Source organism: Crinia signifera, chromosome 3, assembly GCF_055691185.1.
Source record: "Crinia signifera chromosome 3, ASM5569118v1, whole genome shotgun sequence".
NCBI classification, from domain to species: domain Eukaryota; kingdom Metazoa; phylum Chordata; class Amphibia; order Anura; family Myobatrachidae; genus Crinia; species Crinia signifera.
In genome coordinates, this window is record NC_139219.1 from 164,598,751 (window position 1) to 164,618,789 (window position 20,039).

Below are 20,039 nucleotides of genomic sequence, written 5' to 3' on the forward strand. Positions count from 1 at the left end.
AAGATTTCCCTTGAACTCTGTGACAAATGATATAGTGCATACACACTGAACAATTTTACAAAGGATTTCGCCAGTGGCCACTTCCAGTAGTATGCTTTTGTTGATGAGATCCTTAGATTGAGCTGAATTTCGGGAGGACATCACTAACTACCCATGGAAGCACCCATTGTTAATGATATAGTGCGTACACATTGGACGATAACGTCGAAAATGCTGTTGTGACTGGATGTTATCGTGCATATCGTTTAAAACGTTGTCTAATGTGTATGCAACTTAAACGTCCATTTTTGTGACTTGCACACATACATTATCAGATTTTTTTCCAGCCAGAAAGATTGGACAGATAATTGTATAGTGCATATTCAGTATAAAATGTTATTGAGCCATGTATTTATATTCATTATAATGTAATGAAAACTTAAAGGGTAAACAAATGTACAGTCTCTTCACAATAAGTTTTAAAACATAATCGTAATAATTGGACTATATTAGACACACTTCTTAATACTGTATACTACTACATATGGCTCAAAAATATTCTATACATATCCTGACTTTTTTTATATAGTGTTGAGAATTGTTCTCATATACATAATTCTCATTTATTTTAAGCCTATACTAGGGATTTTAACACATAACCATATAGCCCCCCCCCCCCCCCTTCCCACCAGGTCAATTTAAGTCCATATGCATAAATTAAAACTGTAAAAAGATTTATCTGCACAAATTAGCTCTCATAATACACATATGGGTGTAAGTAATATCTAAGGGTCTTTTAACCCCTTCACGACATTTGACGTATATATACGTCATGGCCGGGAAGTACTTCCCGACACATGACGTATATATACGTCATGGCTTTAAACTGTCACTGCGTCTCGAGACGCAGTGACAGAGGGACGATGTCTGCTGTCCCTGACAGCAGACATGTCCCTGCATGCCCAGGGGGGGCTGCGATGCCGCCCCCCCGTCGGCGATCGCTGTGATTGGCTGTTCAGTGTGAACAGCCATTCACAGCGTTTTCCTGTGTTACCAGCGAATCAGACGCTTGGTAACACAGGTGTCAATCACCGCCGGGCGTCAGGGGGCATGAGGGGGTCATCGGTGACGATGACACCTCACCCCACCCTCACCCCACCTGCCCCCAAGGCTGTGATTGGTCCGTGGGACCCACGGACCAATCACAGCCAAGGCGCGACATTTAAACTACCGGTGACTGCGCTGCAGACGCCATTCCGGTCTGGAGTAGCGTGCAGAGCGGTCACCGTGCCTATCTGCCGTGATACTGACCTGATCCTTGCTCATACTTACCTGATCCTTGCAAATACCTTACCTGATCACTTGATCACTGCTTGTAGCGTGCTGGACGCTTCCTGGATCTGACTTCCTGAGACTTCCTGCTGCTGCTGCAGTGTGATAGAGAGATAGAGAGATAGAGAGAGAGAGATAGAGAGAGATAGAGAGATAGTGACAGAGAGAGCTATATTTTGTGTCTGCTACCCCCCCTTTTTGGGGGTGCAGGGGTTTTTTATATATAAATAACTGTCGCTGCTGCTGCAGTGTCATAGTGATAGATAGTGAGAGATAGTGATAGATAGTGATAGATAGAGAGATTTGTGTCTGCTACCCCCCCTTTTTGGGGGTGCAGGTTTTTTTTCTATATATATAACTGTCAGTGCTGCTGCTGCAGTGTCATAGTGATAGATAGTGATAGATAGTGAGAGATAGAGAGATAGAGAGAGATAGTGACAGAGAGTGATAGAGAGTGTATATTTTGAGTCTGCTACCCCCCCTTTTTGGGGGTGCAGGTTTTTTTTTATACATATAACTGTCAGTGCTGCTGCTGCAGTGTGATAGATAGTGATAGATAGTGATAGATAGTGATAGATAGTGAGAGATAGAGAGAGATAGTGACAGAGAGTGTATATTTTGTGTCTGCTACCCCCGCCTTTTGTGCTGATCACTATATCTGAGGTGATCAGCAACTTTTTGGGGGCGCAGAGGTTTTTTTTTTTTTATATATACCTGTCAGTTGCTGCCAGTTGCACCAAAGGTTGTGCACCTGCTGCCCCTCACTGGTAATCAGTGTCGCATCACTGATCACCTTTTTTTTTTTTTTGTGGGTGCTGTGTGGTCTTTTTTTAATTTTTTTTTTACACACACTGTGATTTTGTGGGTGTCCTGTGGCCACTGTGCGCTGATCAGTGACGTACATCACTGATCAGCTTTTTCGGCACAGGGTTGATCTATTTTTTTTTTTTTTATCAAATTCCTGTTGCCTTTGAGCGCTGTTCAGTGACAGACGTTACTGACCAACATCTGTGCTCAATTTTTGGCGCAGGACCTTTTTTTTTGTTTTTTTAACCCCTTCAATTTTTATTTTTTTTAACCCCTTCAATTTTTTTTTTTTTAACCCCTTCAAATTTTTTTTTTTGTATAAAGTATTTTTTTTTTCTGCACTACATACACACAACACACTACATACCCCCCGGGTTGAAATAAAGTTTGTACCCCCCCCCTACACTATACACGTGTTGAAACATTTCACTACCAGTAACACAAAAATAAAAATGTCATCCCAAATGTCATCCCAAATGTCATCCCAGTCATCCAGAAGAATGTATTCAGTGGAGGAGGCATATGCCATGCTTGCTTCTGATTCTGACACAGCCAGTGAGGCAAGCGGGGAATTTGAAGGATTCGTCTTAAGCTCCTCTTCCTCCTCTGGTGATGAGGGACCCCCTCAAAGACGCCCCCGTAGAGCAGCTGAGACCCCCCCCCCAATAATTGATCTCGTATGGACCCCACCACCAGACAATTTTGAGCCCCAGGTTCCTGAGTTTTTGGCCATGCCAGGAATCCAATTTGATTCCACAGGTCTCAGAGAAATTGACTTTTTCAAATTATTTTTCTCTGATGATTTTATAAATTTAATGGTGGACCAAACTAATTTATATGCCCAGCAGTTTATTGCTCAAAACCCCACGTCATCATTTGCTAGGTGGACCCCTGTAGATGCAGTAGAGATAATGACGTTTTGGGGTCTGGTGTTTCATATGGGCATAGTAAAAAAGCCACTAATTAGGCAATATTGGAGTACAGATGTTCTGTACAGCACCCCATTTTACCGTATGGCCATGACTCGGACTCGTTTTGAGGCAATCCATAAATTTATACATTACACCGATAATGCACAGTGCCCACCCAGAGATGATCCCACCTTTGACAGGCTATTCAAAGTCAGGCCGGTCATTGATCATTTCAGTGCCAAATTTGCAGAGCTGTACATCCCTGATAAATGTATTAGCATCGACGAGTCCCTTATACATTTTAAAGGAAGGGTTAAATTCCGCCAGTACCTTCCCAGTAAGAGGGCAAGGTATGGCATAAAAATGTATAAGCTGTGTGAAAGCACCACAGGGTACACCCACAAGTTTAGGGTATATGAAGGGAAGGATTCAAGAATTGAACCGCCAGAATGCCCCCCCTCCCTCGTAGGTGTTAGTGGCAAAATTGTCTGGGATTTAATGCACCCCTTCCTGGATAAGGGTTATCACCTCTATGTGGATAACTTTTACACCAGCATCCCCCTGTTTAAGGCCCTTGGTTCAAGAGGTACAGCAGCTTGCGGTACTGTGCGCAAGAACCAAAGAGGCCTCCCCAAAACGCACATTGCCCAAGTAATGAGAAGGGGTGAAAGCAGGGGAATATGCACCGAAAATATGTTGTTGGTCAAATATAAGGACAAGAGGGATGTCCTTATACTGACAACAATTCATGGAGACAGTACCACCTCCAACCCTGTACGAGGTACCAGTACCCACACCTCAAAACCAAATTGTATCCTAGATTACAATAAGTACATGGGCGGAGTGGATCTTTCAGATCAGGTACTGAAGCCGTACAGTGCCCTGCGGAAAACAAATATCTGGTACAAGAAGCTGGCTGTGTATATCATCCAGATGGCACTGTATAACGCTTACGTGCTATTCCGTTCTACCGGCCAGAGGGGGACATTTATGCACTTTCAAGAGGAAGTCATAAAGGGCCTAATATTTGGGAACCAGCAGGCAGAGGGCCCCAGTACTTCTAGTACTGGCCCCCGTATTGTACCAGGGCAGCATTTTCCCAACGAAATCCCCTCCACTGCAAGAAAGGGCAGGACACAAAAAAGGTGCAAAGTTTGCTATAAAAAGGGAATAAGAAAGGAAACTATTTTCCACTGTGAAACTTGCCCCGACAAACCCGGCCTATGTATAAAGGAGTGTTTCAAAATATACCACACATCGATGGATTATTAGGTTCATCATTTCACCGTCCATCGGGGGTCTTGCTAATGCCACATAGCACCCACCATTCATTCCACCAGAATCTGAGCTGCAAAATCCAAAAATTACTCCTTCCCTTCTGAGTCCTGCCATGCACCCAACTGGTATTTTTTGTTCTCATGTGAGGCATTGCCGTACTCTGGAGAAATGGGGGCACATATTTTGGGGTGCTTTGTCTCCTTCATTCCTTGTGAAAATGAAAAATTTTGAGCCAGAAGTACATTTTTGTGTAAAAAAATGTAATTTTTCATTTTCACAGCCCAGTTGTACCAAAATTGGTGAAACCCCTGGGGGTTTGAAATGTACACTATACCCCTAGATGAATTCCCTGAGGGGTGTACTTTGCAAAATGGGGTCACTTGTGGGGGGGTTCCACTGTATTGGCAATGCAACATAGCACCCACCATTCATTCCACCAAAATCTGTGCTGCCAAATCCAAAAATCACTCCTTCCCTTCTGAGTCCTGCTATGCGCCCCACTGGTATTTTTTGGTCACATGTGAGGCATTGCCGTACTCGGGAGAAATGGGGGCACAGATTTTGGGGTGCTTTGTCTCCTTCATTCCTTGTGAAAATGAAAAATTTTGAGCCAGAAGTACATTTTTGTGTAAAAAAAATGTAATTTTTCATTTTCACAGCCCAGTTGTACCAAAATTGGTGAAACCCCTGGGGGTTTGAAATGTACACTATACCCCTAGATGAATTCCCTGAGGGGTGTAGTTTGCAAAATGGGGTCACTTGTGGGGGGGTTCCACTGTATTGGCAATGCAACATAGCACCCACCATTCATTCCACCAAAATCTGTGCTGCCAAATCCAAAAATCACTCCTTCCCTTCTGAGTCCTGCTATGCGCCCCACTGGTATTTTTTGGTCACATGTGAGGCATTGCCGTACTCGGGAGAAATGGGGGCACAGATTTTGTGGTGCTTTGTCTCCTTCATTCCTTGTGAAAATGAAAAATTTTGAGCCAGAACTGCATTTTTGTGTAAAAAAATGTAATTTTTCATTTTCACTGCCCAGTTGTATCAAAATTGGTGAAACCCCTGGGGGTTTGAAATGTACACTATACCCCTAGATGAATTCCCTGAGGGGTGTACTTTGCAAAATGGGGTGACTTGTGGGGGGGTTCCACTGTATTGGTGCAACATAGCACCCACCATGTATTCCACCAAAATCTGTGCTGCAAAATCCAAAAATCACTCCTTCCCTTCTGAGTCCTGCCATGCGCCCAACTGGTATTTTTTGGTCACATGTGAGGCATTGCCGTACTCGGGAGAAATTGGGGCACAGATTTTGGGGTGCTTTGTCTCCTTCATTCCTTGTGAAAATGAAAAATTTTGAGCCAGAATTGCATTTTTGTGTAAAAAATGTAATTTTTCATTTTCACTGCCCAGTTGTACCAAAATTGGTGAAACCCCTGGGGGTTTGAAATGTACACTATACCCCTAGATGAATTCCCTGAGGGGTGTACTTTGCAAAATGGGGTGACTTGTGGGGGGGTTCCACTGTATTGGTGCTTTGGGAGTCTTGCTAATGCAACATGGCACCCACTATTCATTCCACCAAAATCTGTGCTGCCAAATCCAAAAATCACTCCTTCCCTTCTGAGTCCTGCCATGCGCCCAACTGGTATTTTTTGGTCACATGTGAGGCATTGCCGTACTCGGGAGAAATTGGGGCACAGATTTTGGGGTGCTTTGTCTCCTTCATTCCTTGTGAAAATGAAAAATTTTGAGCCAGAACTGCATTTTTGTGTAAAAAAATGTAATTTTTCATTTTCACTGCCCAGTTGTATCAAAATTGGTGAAACCCCTGGGGGTTTGAAATGTACACTATACCCCTAGATGAATTCCCTGAGGGGTGTACTTTGCAAAATGGGGTGACTTGTGGGGGGGTTCCACTGTATTGGTGCAACATAGCACCCACCATTTATTCCACCAAAATCTGTGCTGCAAAATCCAAAAATCACTCCTTCCCTTCTGAGTCCTGCCATGCGCCCAACTGGTATTTTTTGGTCACATGTGAGGCATTGCCGTACTCGGGAGAAATTGGGGCACAGATTTTGGGGTGCTTTGTCTCCTTCATTCCTTGTGAAAATGAAAAATTTTGAGCCAGAACTGCATTTTTGTGTAAAAAAATTTAATTTTTCATTTTCACTGCCCAGTTGTACCAAAATTGGTGAAACCCCTGGGGGTTTGAAATGTACACTATACCCCTAGATGAATTCCCTGAGGGGTGTAGTTTGCAAAATGGGGTGACTTGTGGGGGGGTTCCACTGTATTGGTGCTTTGGGAGTCTTGATAATGCAACATGGCACCCACCATTCATTCCACCAAAATCTGTGCTGCCAAATCCAAAAATCACTCCTTCCCTTCTGAGTCCTGCCATGCGCCCAACTGGTATTTTTTGGTCACATGTGAGGCATTGCCGTACTCGGGAGAAATTGGGGCACAGATTTTGGGGTGCTTTGTCTCCTTCATTCCTTGTGAAAATGAAAAATTTTGAGCCAGAACTGCATTTTTGTGTAAAAAAATGTAATTTTTCATTTTCACTGCCCAGTTGTATCAAAATTGGTGAAACCCCTGGGGGTTTGAAATGTACACTATACCCCTAGATGAATTCCCTGAGGGGTGTACTTTGCAAAATGGGGTGACTTGTGGGGGGGTTCCACTGTATTGGTGCTTTGGGAGTCTTGCTAATGCAACATGGCACCCACTATTCATTCCACCAAAATCTGTGCTGCCAAATCCAAAAATCACTCCTTCCCTTCTGAGTCCTGCCATGCGCCCAACTGGTATTTTTTGGTCACATGTGAGGCATTGCCGTACTCGGGAGAAATTGGGGCACAGATTTTGGGGTGCTTTGTCTCCTTCATTCCTTGTGAAAATGAAAAATTTTGAGCCAGAACTGCATTTTTGTGTAAAAAAATGTAATTTTTCATTTTCACTGCCCAGTTGTATCAAAATTGGTGAAACCCCTGGGGGTTTGAAATGTACACTATACCCCTAGATGAATTCCCTGAGGGGTGTAGTTTGCAAAATGGGGTGACTTGTGGGGGGGTTCCACTGTATTGGTGCTTTGGGAGTCTTGATAATGCAACATGGCACCCACCATTCATTCCACCAAAATCTGTGCTGCCAAATCCAAAAATCACTCCTTCCCTTCTGAGTCCTGCCATGCGCCCAACTGGTATTTTTTGGTCACATGTGAGGCATTGCCGTACTCGGGAGAAATTGGGGCACAGATTTTGGGGTGCTTTGTCTCCTTCATTCCTTGTGAAAATGAAAAATTTTGAGCCAGAACTGCATTTTTGTGTAAAAAAATGTAATTTTTCATTTTCACTGCCCAGTTGTATCAAAATTGGTGAAACCCCTGGGGGTTTGAAATGTACACTATACCCCTAGATGAATTCCCTGAGGGGTGTAGTTTGCAAAATGGGGTGACTTGTGGGGGGGTTCCACTGTATTGGTGCTTTGGGAGTCTTGATAATGCAACATGGCACCCACCATTCATTCCACCAAAATCTGTGCTGCCAAATCCAAAAATCACTCCTTCCCTTCTGAGTCCTGCCATGCGCCCAACTGGTATTTTTTGGTCACATGTGAGGCATTGCCGTACTCGGGAGAAATTGGGGCACAGATTTTGGGGTGCTTTGTCTCCTTCATTCCTTGTGAAAATGAAAAATTTTGAGCCAGAACTGCATGTTTGTGTAAAAAAATGTAATTTTCCATTTTCACATCCCAGTTGTACCAAAATTGGTGAAACCCCTGGGGGTTTGAAATGTACACTATACCCCTAGATGAATTCCCTGAGGGGTGTAGTTTGCAAAATGGGGTGACTTGTGGGGGGGTTCCACTGTATTGGTGCTTTGGGAGTCTTGATAATGCAACATGGCACCCACCATTCATTCCACCAAAATCTGTGCTGCCAAATCCAAAAATCACTCCTTCCCTTCTGAGTCCTGCCATGCGCCCAACTGGTATTTTTTGGTCACATGTGAGGCATTGCCGTACTCGGGAGAAATTGGGGCACAGATTTTGGGGTGCTTTGTCTCCTTCATTCCTTGTGAAAATGAAAAATTTTGAGCCAGAACTGCATTTTTGTGTAAAAAAATGTAATTTTTCATTTTCACTGCCCAGTTGTATCAAAATTGGTGAAACCCCTGGGGGTTTGAAATGTACACTATACCCCTAGATGAATTCCCTGAGGGGTGTAGTTTGCAAAATGGGGTGACTTGTGGGGGGGTTCCACTGTATTGGTGCTTTGGGAGTCTTGATAATGCAACATGGCACCCACCATTCATTCCACCAAAATCTGTGCTGCCAAATCCAAAAATCACTCCTTCCCTTCTGAGTCCTGCCATGCGCCCAACTGGTATTTTTTGGTCACATGTGAGGCATTGCCGTACTCGGGAGAAATTGGGGCACAGATTTTGGGGTGCTTTGTCTCCTTCATTCCTTGTGAAAATGAAAAATTTTGAGCCAGAACTGCATGTTTGTGTAAAAAAATGTAATTTTCCATTTTCACATCCCAGTTGTACCAAAATTGGTGAAACCCCTGGGGGTTTGAAATGTACACTATACCCCTAGATGAATTCCCTGAGGGGTGTAGATTGCAAAATGGGGTGACTTGTGGGGGAGGTTCCTAACTTTTAGCACTTATGGTGCCTAGAAACCTACATGGTGCCTAAAAAAAAATCTCATAAAAAGGAGGCTCCAAAATCAAGTAGGTGCTCCTTCTATTATGAAGCCTGTGGTTTGGTCAACGTGCACACTAGGGCCACATATAGGATATTTTTGAAAACAAAAGAATTGGGGGAATCAATTTTTAGTCACATTTCTCTAGTAAAATCTACTGTATTCGTTAGAAAAATGTATTAAAATTGAAACTCTGCAAAAAAAAAGAAATTTTGAAATTTCACCTACACTTTGTTTTAATTCCTGTGAAACACCTAAAGGGTTAACAAACTTCCAAACTGCTGTTTTGAATACTGTGAGGGGTGCAGTTTTTGAAATGGCATCATTTATGGGGGTGTCTCACATACAAGTCCCTCAAAGTCACATCAGAACTGAACTGGTCCCTAAAAAAATCAGTGTTTGAAATTTTCTTGAAAATTTGAGAATTTGCTAGTCATATTTGAAGCCTCCTAGTGTCCAAAAAAATGAAAAGGAAGTTGAAATAATGATTGCTACATAAAGTAGACATATGGTCTTTGTTAGTTATTAACTATTTTGAGTGGTATGATTATTTGTCTCACAAGCAGAAAATGTGACATTTTGCATATTGCTAAATTTTCCATTTTTTCACGATATTTTGGTATTTTTCACAAAAAAACACAGACTGTATCGACCCAAATTTACCACTAACTTGAAGTACAATGTGTCACGAAAAAACAATCTCAAAATCACTGGGATAAGTAAAAGCAAAAAAAAGTTATCCCCACTTAAGTGAGACATGTCAGATTTGAAAAAAAGGGCTCTGTCATGAAGGCACAAACTGGCTCTGTCATGAAGGGGTTAAAAACCGCAGATGGCTTGTCATGGTTTAATTCTGTAAAGTGTACATTTTTTTTTCTAAAGAGTGATGATTATTCTTTGATATTTTTTTTTTTCTTTTCAAGTGTGTCTTAATCACTTGTAGCTAAGGAATGATTGACTGCTGGTTAATAAACATTAGCATGTACACTGCCACTTGCTGATGTCTGGTTTATGTGTGCTGTTCTCCCCAGACTGGAGAAGTCCTGAAGATTGATGGAGGGCCATGCTATTCAAACAGCAGGCGTTGCTGAGACAGAAGCTCTTTGTGCTAGGCAGTCTTGCTGTTGGAAGCCTCCTATATTTAGTTGCCAGAGTTGGGAGCTTGGATAGGTAAGTGTCTATAAAAAATATATATATTTATAGTATAAAAATATATACGCAGACATAAAATGAATGCAGCTAAAAATGGTAAAAATGTAAAAAAGTATTAAATATAGTATTCTATGTTATATACTGTATTACCGGTTTGTATCACAAACTTAATAATGTTGATTGATATTATAACCTGTAACGTATTAATATGCGTAAAGCAGCATTTTTAAGCAACAAAATGTAATTCAAGCAGATTCTTGCCTATAATTGTTAAGGACCTGTGAAATATTTATGTGTTGGAGAATTTACAAGTGGGCAAATAATGCAATTTGTACTTTGTATCATGCCCAACAGTGTTGAGCAGCTAATCAGATCAGTATTCCTATTAAACACAGCTTCAGGGACTGAGCGTACTAATGTTAATTACCTGGGAGTTTCTGGAACTGCCAAGATATTGATAGTCTTAAAAGCTGTGTACTGATTTTTTGGCACTGTTACCTGGTGAAACGCTCAGAGAAACCATTTCATTTTAGACATTTATTTTTTAATGATTATTATGATGATGATGATTATTATAATTATTATTATTATTACCTCAATTGCAGTCAAAAGTGGGTTTGACGATTTTTATTTTATCTTTTCTCATCATATTAGAAAAAACATAAATTGTGACTGCAGTTTATCACAAAGACATTGCCAAAGGCATATAAGTGATGCTTAGCTGCCCCAGAGATATTTGCTTGGATTGATTGCTTATACATTGCTGGGCCATTCTTTACAGATGTGTTTATATGTAAGATAGCTTACTTGGACAGATTTGGGCTGTACAGATGGAGCTGGTCCCAGCTTTGCAGGGGATGGCGGAAGAATCGCCAGCCGCCATCCCCCACCAGCCGCCATCTGATCTGCGAAAGGGGACGCGCGCGCACGAGATGTGCGCGTGTCCCCTTCCGACGGCGCTTCCCCCGGGTCACCACCGCCTCCCCGCTCTCCCAACTAACCCTGTCCGTCTCCCTGAAGCGGAGATGGACAGGGTTGCCGTCGCCGCGCCGCCCCGGAAACTGAGACGCGCGTGGGTGTGAGACGCACGCGCGTCTCAGTCAGATGGAGCGCCTCGCCACAATCTGGCGATTCGCCAGCAAGAGGTAGGCTGGCTCCATCTGTATGTTGTAGTTTTGTAGAAAAAATATAGTTTAAAAATTTAATTGTTATTTAATTTAAAAATTGAAGCAAATATTTTGAAACATTTATTGATTTAAAAAAAAAAAGATTTAATATTGGCAAATTTACCACTGATGATACTATCGCCCAGCAGTGTCCGCTGTCTTGTATTTGATTATAAGTCCTTGTTTTAAATGTAAATTAATCTTCCTCTGTGCTTTCAATATATATTTTTTTGTTTTTTTCTGTATTGAAGCACAAATGGCAAAATGTGAAACAGTTTTTAATATTCCCTGTTCTCAGGGCCTACATCCTTGTGTCACTGATTGATTGTGCAGGGCTACAGAATAATACAGGGTTCAGAATACATGTATTATTACAAGGCAACACTCTTTTTACCCTTACAACATTTCAATGAAACTGATGGCACATACATTGTGGCTGTAAAGTTCAAGTTAGGTTACTGTCTTTGGGGAGCTGAACTAATCCTTGCAGATTGATAAAGTATTGGCCAATCAGCTCTTAACTGCCATGTTACAGGTTGTATTTAAAAATGACAGGAGCTGATTGGATGATTGTTTATTTCTCTCCACTTTATCTCTCTCCAAGGCTTATCCGCCCCTGTATAATGTAGAATTACCATCTGTCCATAGCAATACTAATGTAATGATTGTCCCAAGAAACACATAATGCTCAGAGCAGATCTTGGTACTTTTGCGCTGAAATACAGGATAAATTAGACTGGTTACTGAATATGGACAGCAAAGTAGTCCTTTTTCATTTTGGAAATAATAACATTTATATGTATTTAAGTAAATGCCCAAGTTACGTATAGTCAATCCATTCGGGACCCTGGCCCGTTTTAATTTTTCTCGCCTATTTTTCGGCAGGAGGGATTCAATGTTCCACCGGCTGATTGCCGAAAAGGGGGCATGTCCATGGAAACGCGCGTGGATCGTCGAGATACTGCTGTAATCTCAAATCTCCATGGCCCTTCTCGGCAAAATGGACCTGACTGGTTTGTTCTGTTGATATGCTGCTTCAATGCTGTCAGGAAAGACACCTGCCACTATTTCCCCCGTCGGAAATAGGGGTGTGGGATTGAATACCCCCTACAGTATATCTCTGTAGCTTTCTCTACTGGCATTTGACGCAAAATGTCACTTGTTTGGGGATATAATTACTTCCAAGTTAAACAGGATATCTAGGGGGATGCACTAACATCCGCCATCCCACTTAGCCGGTTACTGTATCGATAATAAGATATGCGATTATTATGTTATGTTAAGGGCTGCCCGTAGCGAACCAGCTGGCGATGGGACAGCGGGTCCCCGGCGGCTTTCTTTCCTCCTGCTGTGCCCGGCTGCTTGCAGGGCTCTCCTCCTCCTTGTACAATAAAGGGGAAGTACAGAGCTAGGAAGGAGGAAGTCACTGGTCCAGGTAGCACAGCAAGAAGCTGCCTAGACACAGGTGAAGGGGGAGTGGCGCAGCCAGTTCTGGGTGGAGGGGGTCGCAAAGAGAAGCCCATAGCTTCTATGGGGTATCGCCAGCCACGCGCCAGTAACCCAGTGTGTGGGTTCTACAAAAATACAGAAAAAAACACAATAACAGAGTTTTTACCGCATTTTTGCTTTAGAGCATCCCACCCATAATGCGTAGAGCAATATAGTTAATTTCCAGGTATTCTTTGTAAAGTAAATGATCCTTTGCACTAATTTTGGGGATTCCCAGAATTCTCTAGTTTGGGATTCTGACAACTCTCTGGGTTCTTAGAGCAAGGTTTGTGTTTTGTGGGATACCAATGACTCCATAAGCCAGAAAACAAACCGAGACTTCAGTTCTGCAGATCTCCAATGGCCGAAGAGTATAGGTAATACCCCTTCAATGGAAATTATTTTTCCAATGTACCTTGGAAATATATCAACTGATTATAGTTAGACATCTTCTGCCATCCGTAGGAAATTATTAATAATCCCAGTTCTGGGGATATCTCTTTTTCATGGAAATAACAGTGTTAGTGTTAAGAATTGAAGTTATGATTTCAATATGGTCACAGCAGAAATGAGGACTGGGCGCATTTGATCTAGGAGATATTTGTTTGGTAGTGAAATTAGCAATGGCTTTTTCAGGGGAGGAGGCTCGTGTGCAGACTCCTCCGGTTGGACTCCCTTCTCTCTGCCGGGAGTATCTCTAAATAGTAGGGTCTGAGCACTAGAGTACTCAGACCCCACTGCCTACATATGTGCAGATCTCTGGGAAAAATGGTGTGGTGGACATTTTTCCATCACTGGACTCCGGAGAGAAAATATTTAAAATGGGTGCAGCCAGGTGCGAGTTTAGGGGTCAGGCCGCCCCTAGGCACAACATTTTTGTCCACCCCCTTAGACACACTGCACTAGCATTAGTCATTTAAATCACAAAATTAAAATGAAGTATAAAAATTGATCAAACATAGTTATGCTAGTAAGGTCCACATTATTCGCAAATGGAAAAACAATTCTGAAAATCTGAATTAATTATGAAAATAAATATTATTTATTTTATCAACAGAAAGTGCGGTACTTGTTTCCTATCTGGGCGCCCAGGTTTTCTACGTACGGCACCGTAATGAAATCGGATCGCATCGCATCGTACACATACACGATATTGAACGATGCGATGCGATGCGATGCGATCCGATTCGATTTCCCATAGGAAACAATGTGAAATGGCTCAATTTAGCCAAATTATCATAGGAACAATAGTAAATGGGCCAAAAACACCCCTGAACATTGAAATGTCCCCCCAAAAGTAGTTGACGCCACCCCGCCATCAACGTGAACCCGAAGCGTGGCGAGCGCAGCGAGCCCGCGAGGGGCGGCGGTACGTGTCCTCCGACCTTTTCATGCCCTACTATCCACTAGGGCGTGGAGTGAGAATAGAATAGTGTGGCGAGCGCAGCGAGCCTCCGAGCCCGAAGCGTGGCGAGCGGACGCGGATACCTTCACAGTTATACGCGTCCCCTCGCGGGCTTCCCAGGTGTCCATGGCGACGCGGACACCTGGGAAGCCCGCGAAGGGACGCGTTTACCTGTGAAGGTATCCGCGTCCCCTCGCGGGGCTCGCTGCGCTCGCCACGCTTCGGGCTCGGTGGCTCGCTGCGCTCGCCACACTATTCTATTCTCACTCCACGCCCTAGTGGATAGTAGGGCATGAAAAGGTCGGAGGACGCGTACCGCCGCCCCTCGCTGCGCTCGCCACGCTTCGGGTTCACGTTGATGGCGGGGTGGCGTCAACTACTTTTGGGGGGACATTCCACTGCTCTGTGGGTTTTTTTGGGGTTTCTGGCCCATTTACCATTCTTCCCTATGCTGATTTGGGTAAATTGATCCATTTAACATTGTTTCCTATGGGAAATCGAATCGGATCGCATCGCATCGTTCAATATCGTGTATGTATACGATGCGATGCGATCAGATTTCTCTACGGAGAATAGCATGGTGCGCAATTAACTTAGCGGGCGCCCAGATAGGAAACAAGTACCGAAAGTGCAATATCTATTAAATATAGATCTTAATGCCTGCCGTAAGGGTTGACTTTAGTCCTTACTAACCCTTACCGCAGGCATTCAGATCAGCTTTTCAGAATTGTTATTCCGTATGTGAATGTGGACACACACACACACACCTTTTTACAACACAGTACTGTATGTGAAAAAAACTAACTTTTTATATGCAAAAAATAGAACTGCGCAATAAAGGGGGAAATAGCACATGCAATTTATTTACGTACTAATATGAAAACATATAAAACATACACAGATTTAAGAAACAAATATGAAAATTAATAAAAAGGGGTACATAAAATATTTTAGCACAACCGGTCGTGTCTGATTAGTATGCAAGTTTAAAAACATATATGTTTCGCTTCCCTTGAATTAGTCAAAGTCATATGAGTGTGATAGTTGATTAGAATGGCTGGTTTAGTAACAGTCTTGTTTATGGATTAGTGAAACAACTTGAAATCAATTTTGGATTAAACTGTTCAGGTTTTTATGTCTGGCCAGACAGTTTATATTCGGGGTACCTTACAGCTGCCACCTGTAATTCCTCCGGTCTCCCAGTTGATGGTGCTGAATCACCTTTTGGTCCAACTATATCTGGAGTCACCTTTGGGTGGGTGGTCTGGTAGTTAACCTGTATGGTTTCCCTTCTGGTGCAAAATTGGGTATCCAACGCGTTTCCCTGCCTCCGGTCACGGTCTCAGCGGCTTTTTCAAGGAAAAGAGAGTAGCAAGAAGAGGTTTACATCTTATGTCCCATATTTATACCTGTATTTCAGCATGGTCTGAGCGGCGTGGCTTAACGCCGTCTGGCCGTTTCCGGCTGTGTGGCAACTTCCTATTGTTTGTAACCCTGCTTCCGGTCCGTGCGTTCCACTAAACCGGAAACGTGTCATTTTGCATTCCATTCGGCGGTAGCGGGAGTGTCCGTCATTTGCGCTCCCTCAGATATGCCTCCACAGATTCCATTATACATTTGTGGGATAATACATGCGGCGGCCATTTTTACTGATGGAATAGGCATCCTATATAGATGTTTTCTTCTGTTTGATGCTTTACAGAATGTGCAGTAGCCATTTTTGTTTAGGGAAGTCAGGGAAGCAGTAATATCCATTTAGTAAACGGACTTTAATGGAGCCCACACACGCACCGATGCTGGCGTGCGTTGTGGGCTTAACTAGTACACATAGCATCGCATCGTATGCCTTGTGCATACGATGTGCATGCGATGCGATGCTATGCTAGAAAAGGCTAGTACAAAAAGTATGTGCAGCACATACTTTTTGTACTGTGCGATGAGGTGCCGCGGGAGCGCGCACCCCATCGCATAGCATCGCACCGCCGGCATCGGCGCGTGTGTGGGCTCCTTTAGTATTGCATTATTCTTAGCATTATTTTGCAGATTGTGTCCGTTTTGTATATTATACTATATATCTGTGTTGCCACATAAACAGCTGTTATATGCTGCGCTGCAGATATTATTATTCTGACACATAATACCACATTTTATCACATTATAAATATATCGATAGACAATGATATGTGATAAAATGTGGTATGTGTCAGAATAATAATATCTGCAGCGCAGCATATAACAGCTGTTTATGTGGCAACACAGATATATAGTATAATATACAAAACGGACACAATCTGCAAAATAATGCTAAAAATAATGCATTACTAAAAGTCCGTTTACTAAATGGATATTACTGCTTCCCTGACTTCCCTAAACAAAAATGGCTACTGCACATTCTGTAAAGCATCCAACAGAAGAAAACATCTATATAGGATGCCTATTCCATCAGTAAAAATGGCCGCCGCATGTATTATCCCACAAATGTATAATGGAATCTGTGGAGGCATATCTGAGGGAGCGCAAATGACGGACACTCCCGAATGGAACGCAAAATGACACGTTTCCGGTTCAGTGGAACGCACGGACCGGAAGCAGGGTTACAAACAATAGGAAGTTGCCGCACAGCCGGAAACGGCCAGACGGCGTTAAGCCACGCCGCTCAGGCCATCCTGAAATACAGGTATAAATATGGGACATAACATGTAAACCTCTTCTTGCTAATCTCTTTTCCTTGAAAAAGCCGCTGAGACCGTGACCGGAGGCGGGGAAACGCGTTGGATACCCAATTTTGCACCAGAAGGGAAACCATACAGGTTAACTACCAGACCACCCACCCAAAGGTGACTCCAGATATAGTTGGACCAAAAGGTGATTCAGCACCATCAACTGGGAGACCGGAGGAATTACAGGTGGCAGCTGTAAGGTACCCCGAATATAAACTGTCTGGCCAGACATAAAAACCTGAACAGTTTAATCCAAAATTGATTTCAAGTTGTTTCACTAATCCATAAACAAGACTGTTAATAAACCAGCCATTCTAATCAACTAACACACTAATATGACTGTGACTAATTCAAGGGAAGCGAAACATATATGTTTTTAAACCTGCATACTAATCAGACACGACCGGTTGTGCTAAAATATTTTATGTACCCCTTTTTATTAATTTTCATATTTGTTTCTTAAATCTGTGTATGTTTTATATGTTTTCATATTAGTACGTAAATAAATTGCATGTGCTATTTCCCCCTTTATTGCGCAGTTCTATTTTTTCTTTTCCTCTGTTAGTCAATTTGGGGCATGGAGCTACCCCTTATAGAACAGCAGCAATTAACGGGGTGTGATAGTTCTTAAGAACTGTTTTATTGGATTAGTAAGGTCAACCCACTCACAGCGCAGGACTTAGCCAAAACTGTTTTTTATAAACAACCTGCATCTGCTTCTTTCTGGTGGGGCAACAGGCAGCTAGGTAAGGAGGCTGGCTGGGCTGGCAGTCACAGTCACACTTCACAAAATCAGACTCCGCAAAGGCTCATGGGAGGAGGAGCTGCTGTGTCTGGGCATGTGCAGCAGGCTGCACTCCTCAAGGACCAGCGGCCATCTTTGACAGTGGCAGCCAGCCCAGACGGCCTCTCTCCTCCACCCACTTAAGTAAGTATATTACCTGGCGCCAGCACCGCGCGTATCTGCCCCCCACTCGGACGCATTTATACAGTTCACCGCAGCTGTGTAAAGCCTGCCAGTGGCCGCACCATCACACCGCTGCGCCGGTATCTTTATTCTGTGCAGCGTCCGGCCGTCCATCCCTTTACAGCCGCCCGTACCAGTGCTCCCACCCTCACGCTGCACAGGCTCAGCTCAGTGTGTGAGCTGCCCTGTCTAAGGCAGCTCAGGAGCAGAGCCGGCGTCGTCTGTCCCTGAAACCACCACTGTGACCCGGAGCCGGCCCCATGGCGTTCCAAATGCCCTAGGAAAACGCCGGGGAGCAGAACATGCTCTGGTGCTGCCCATTATAGGTGCTGACCCTAGGCCCGTGCCTCATGGGCCTAGTGAGAAATCCAGCCCTGGGTGCAGCATGTGCGGTGTTGGCCCCCTTGGACTCAGGGGCCCGGATGCACACTGCACACATTATAAATACACCACTGGGGTTTTTCAATTAATTAATGTGGGCTTACTTACTAAGTAATTGCTATGAAACAAGCTTTCTGCGTAAACAAATGATAGGTCTAGGGTTACTTCGGTCAAATAGACTGTACTAACCCAAGGAGTAGCCCAGAATCGGCTAGATGTAGTGGGTTAAGCTTTAAGGGAAAAGCAGTAAGTGGTGGTAAACGTTGGCAAACGTTGGTGATGTAGACTAAAATGCAGTGCAATAAACAAGTAAGGGGACCCAATACGCTTTTTAGTGGTATAAAGCTTGGGGTAAACCACTTATACTTTATATAATTTAAGTCCTGATTTGTGTGGGATTGCCAGAATGTTCTAGACCTAGGGAGATTGTATATTTGGACAAAACCATATGGATCTGGTGAATCAGTATGTAATCTAATCTAAATTACTGCTATTGGTGAAAGATTTAGAAGCAACATATTTATTTATATATAGCAGATTATGGACTGTTTCCCCTATTACATTTGAAAATCAAACCCCCCCCCCCCCCCAAAAAAAAAAACTGGTAATGAGTACATAGGGCCCATTTAAAAATAAGATATAACCCGTTTAACACTTGCTAAAGAGCTTATGTCCTCCTTTCTGTATTTAACAAACAGCAGCGTAGCTTATTTATTTTTGCCTCTGTACCATTTATGCCATCTTTAGAGGGTAAGAGCGATATGATCCCCATTGCCAACAATAGGGATCCAGCGGAACCTCTTTAGGATCAGCAAAGCCTTTCAGGCATTGCCGGGTGTAATGCACATTGTGCATGTACATTACAGAGCACCCCGGCAGTGGTGCCTGCTGGCAAGATAGCGGAGGATGCCACTGAGGAGAGGGATACTACTGCTCCTCACTGGCGGGGTAGGTAATGTTAAATACCAACAGCATATTTGTTTGTATCATTTGGATAGTAAATAACAAATGATGCTGGTAATAAGACTTGTTGTTACATGACATTTATTTGCAAGACAGTATATTACCATAATGCATTTCAGAATGAATAGTCTTTTACCTGAAAATGACAGGTGACAATTTACAAATGACATGTCACCTGTCATCCACATAGTGCAAATTAGACGAATGCGAATACTATGCGGTTGCTGGTATGTTAAAGTGCATACATACTGTATAAGTCATCCTCACAAACGTTGCAGAAAGGAAAGTAATGAATTTAGACAACACATGTAAAGTGTGACAATAGTCAAAACACAAATTGCATCTGAAATGGCTGTGCTATGCAAGTTGTGATTGTGTATTACATACCTGTATTACACAAGTGTGTGGCAGGATGCGGTCATCTGGTCTACAGCATTATGGTCGACAGTCATTAGGTCGACACCATTAGGTCAACATGGGAAAAGGTCGACATGGGTCTAGGTCGACTTGGGAAAAGGTCGACATGGTTCTAGGGCGAAAGGTCATTAGTTCGACAGGTCGTTAGTTTGACAGGTCATTAGTTCGACATTGTCTAGGTCGACAGTCAAAAGGTCAACATGGAGTTTTTCACTGTTTTTTGAGCAAACATGTGCCGACAGGCGGAATTTCATGCCCTACCGTCCAATAGGGCATGGTAGGAAAATAAAATAGTGTGCCCGACGCATCGCGAGCGAGTCCATGTCAACTGTGTTGACATTCAGGAGGAAAAAA

The 20,039-nt window shown here is 43.1% G+C and overlaps 1 protein-coding gene across 3 annotated transcripts in view; it reads left to right on the top strand.

Annotated features, from left to right (window-relative positions):
- HS3ST5 (heparan sulfate-glucosamine 3-sulfotransferase 5) overlaps positions 1-20,039 on the top strand; it is a 312,296-nt gene that overhangs the window by 287,730 nt on the left and 4,527 nt on the right. For all 3 annotated transcript variants that reach the window (XM_083176864.1, XM_083176863.1, XM_083176865.1), the window contains one exon: positions 10,058-10,196. In XM_083176864.1, coding sequence (XP_083032990.1) covers positions 10,090-10,196 — 107 coding nt within the window. In that variant the 5' untranslated portion in view covers positions 10,058-10,089. The remainder of the gene's footprint in view (positions 1-10,057; positions 10,197-20,039) is intronic.